This window comes from Poecilia reticulata, linkage group LG15, assembly GCF_000633615.1.
Source record: "Poecilia reticulata strain Guanapo linkage group LG15, Guppy_female_1.0+MT, whole genome shotgun sequence".
NCBI lineage: Eukaryota > Metazoa > Chordata > Actinopteri > Cyprinodontiformes > Poeciliidae > Poecilia > Poecilia reticulata.
The window spans coordinates 30,125,764-30,128,120 of NC_024345.1; the positions used below are offsets into that span (position 1 = coordinate 30,125,764).

The following is a 2,357-nucleotide window of genomic DNA, read 5'->3' on the forward strand; positions in this document are numbered from 1 at the left end:
GGTTCTTAATGGACCCGGTTCTAAGTGGACCCGGTTCTAAGTGGACCTGGTTCTTAGTGGACCCGGTTCTTAGTGGACCTGGTTCTTAGTGGACCTGGTTCTTGGTGGACCCGGTTCTTGGTGGACCCGGTTCTTGGTGGACCCGGTTCTTTATGGACCCGGTTCTAAGTGAACCTGGTTCTTAATGGACCCGGTTCTTAATGGACTTGGTTCTTGGTGGACCTGGTTCTTAGTGGACCCGGTTCTTAATGGACTTGGTTCTTGGTGGACCCGGTTCTTTATGACCCGTTTTCAGGTCTGGTTTCTGCTTGTCCTCAGCTGGTGGTCTGAAGGACATGGCCGCCGGACTGTTCAAGTAGGAGCCTGGAGGACGGAGCCTTCATCGTCTCCACCATCTTCATCATCAGCCTGGGACGTTTCTGAGCTCTCCTACCTGATCATCTTTCTTCCTGTTTTAAACCCAGTAAGCCTCCCAGCGTCTTACTGGGAGCTTTAACTGGTTTAATAAATTTACTGGTTTGTTGTTTTCTGTAACCAATAAACTGTCAAATTAAATATATTCAAGCATAAAACTGATTTCTGATGTGGTTATTGCTGTTTGATGTTCTGTTTGGTAAAAACTGAACTGAATAAATAGTTTTTCACGCCTCAGGTTTTCTCTCCAGACATGCTAACGGTAGCTCAGCCTGCTATTGGTGCTCCTCCTGCTTTCCAGCACACTAGATTTCTAAATGTGCAGAAAGTAACCCAACTCAGAAACCAAATCCATCTTCCTGATCTACTGGCGAATCCTCAGCTGGATCCTTCCATGGATTAACCACTGCAGCCAGCCGCTGGTTTCCAGTAACATGTGGATGAACTGGCTGTTCTTCTCATGTCTCACTGGTCCAAACCTGGACCAGTTTCTGTTACTCCTGGGAGACTGGAAGTACATCCCATAATGTTTGCACACCAGGCACTAAGAGGATCGTAATGTTGAATCACAGAGACTGTAAAGGTGATTTGAACCAGTCAGTCATTAAACCACCAGGGAGGAAAATATCCTGGGATCTTTCTGGGAATCTAGTAAACATAAGAAAACTTACAATGATAATAACTATTTCATTGTTAACTAATAGATTTCTTATGTAACAGGAGCACTTTTGTTAGTATAGAAATATAGTCCTAGAAGCAGAAGCAGAATGATGAATCCGTCTGAAACCCGTCATCAGCAGGACGAACTCAGCAAAGTCTGTTTAATAAAACAAAAACTATAAACCTTTAACCCTAATTACAACTGGCAGATGTCACTGAAGGGGTTTATTATAAAGAACGGTTCACTTGTTAGCTTATAAGAAAACAATGTAAAAATGATAAATGTTCTTTTTTATTCTTGTGAATCTGATTTCAGTAGCAAGAGAATTAAAACGTTCAGACAACTAGAGGAAAACAAACAGCAGCAAATAAATGTAAGAAAATAACCAAACATCTGACTTTATGCCATTTTTCCATTAGATTGAATTACATAGGTACATGGTTGATAAAGATATGGAGCAGAAGGAAGTAACAGTAAACATCTGAAAAGTGTGGAGTACTCGTTGTGGATCTACTGATGCAGTTTAGCTTCGGGATGCATTTGGAGACCAGGTCTGAGTGGATTTGTTTCTGTGGTGATGTTTTCCTGTTGTCTTTTGGGTTTGTTGTCTTTTTCAGAACGGTACAACTGCAGTACTCAGAAGACGCAGCAGATGGCAGCATAACAGCCTCTCCATTAACAACCAATTACTGCTTCATATTTCAACAGTTTATTTCCTACAACACTTGATGCTAGAACTGCATGCATGTCTTGTGTTTGATGGCAATCAGTAACTGAGCTACACATTGTACTAAATGGGTTTTAGGAAAGCTCTAGAGAAAATGAATAGAATCACTAACAGCATGATTAATGCAGTTTTTATTTCAGGTGTTGTTTTGCTGCCTGGCTCTGTGCAGCATGATAAACATGCTCCTCATGCGTGTTGTGCAGGTGTCGGCAGCTGTAGTGTAAACGTAGAGGTCAGGCATTCGGCTTGATTCAGTCACAGAAAATAAAAACATTTAAATAGTTTTCCATGAACGAATATTAAATAACAGAGTCTTATCTGCTGTCTGACACACATGAACAACATCTTTTAAAGCCGGTTCATTTTGGCTCACAGAAAAGCTCAGTTAAAAACATACATCAGTTGTCCACAAAACTAATCCATCCTCTTTTTATTTTTATTTACTATAAGAACAAAATATTAGTTGATAATTTAGTAGATGGTGACTCGACGTCATGTGGACCTTCATTCACCCTGAGTGTGAATAGTTGGAGTGAGACGGTTCATCAGCCGAGA

The 2,357-nt window shown here is 41.0% G+C and overlaps 2 protein-coding genes across 2 annotated transcripts in view; one reads left to right on the top strand and one right to left on the bottom strand.

The window, feature by feature from the left end:
- LOC103477392 (RNA polymerase II degradation factor 1-like) overlaps positions 1-576 on the top strand; it is a 4,145-nt gene extending 3,569 nt beyond the window's left edge. The window contains exon 3 of the mRNA XM_008430489.1: positions 319-576. Coding sequence (XP_008428711.1) covers positions 319-359 — 41 coding nt within the window. The 3' untranslated portion in view covers positions 360-576. The remainder of the gene's footprint in view (positions 1-318) is intronic.
- Positions 1-2,357, bottom strand: part of shld2 (shieldin complex subunit 2) — a 20,293-nt gene that overhangs the window by 4,366 nt on the left and 13,570 nt on the right. The gene's annotated exons all lie outside the window — the stretch shown is intronic.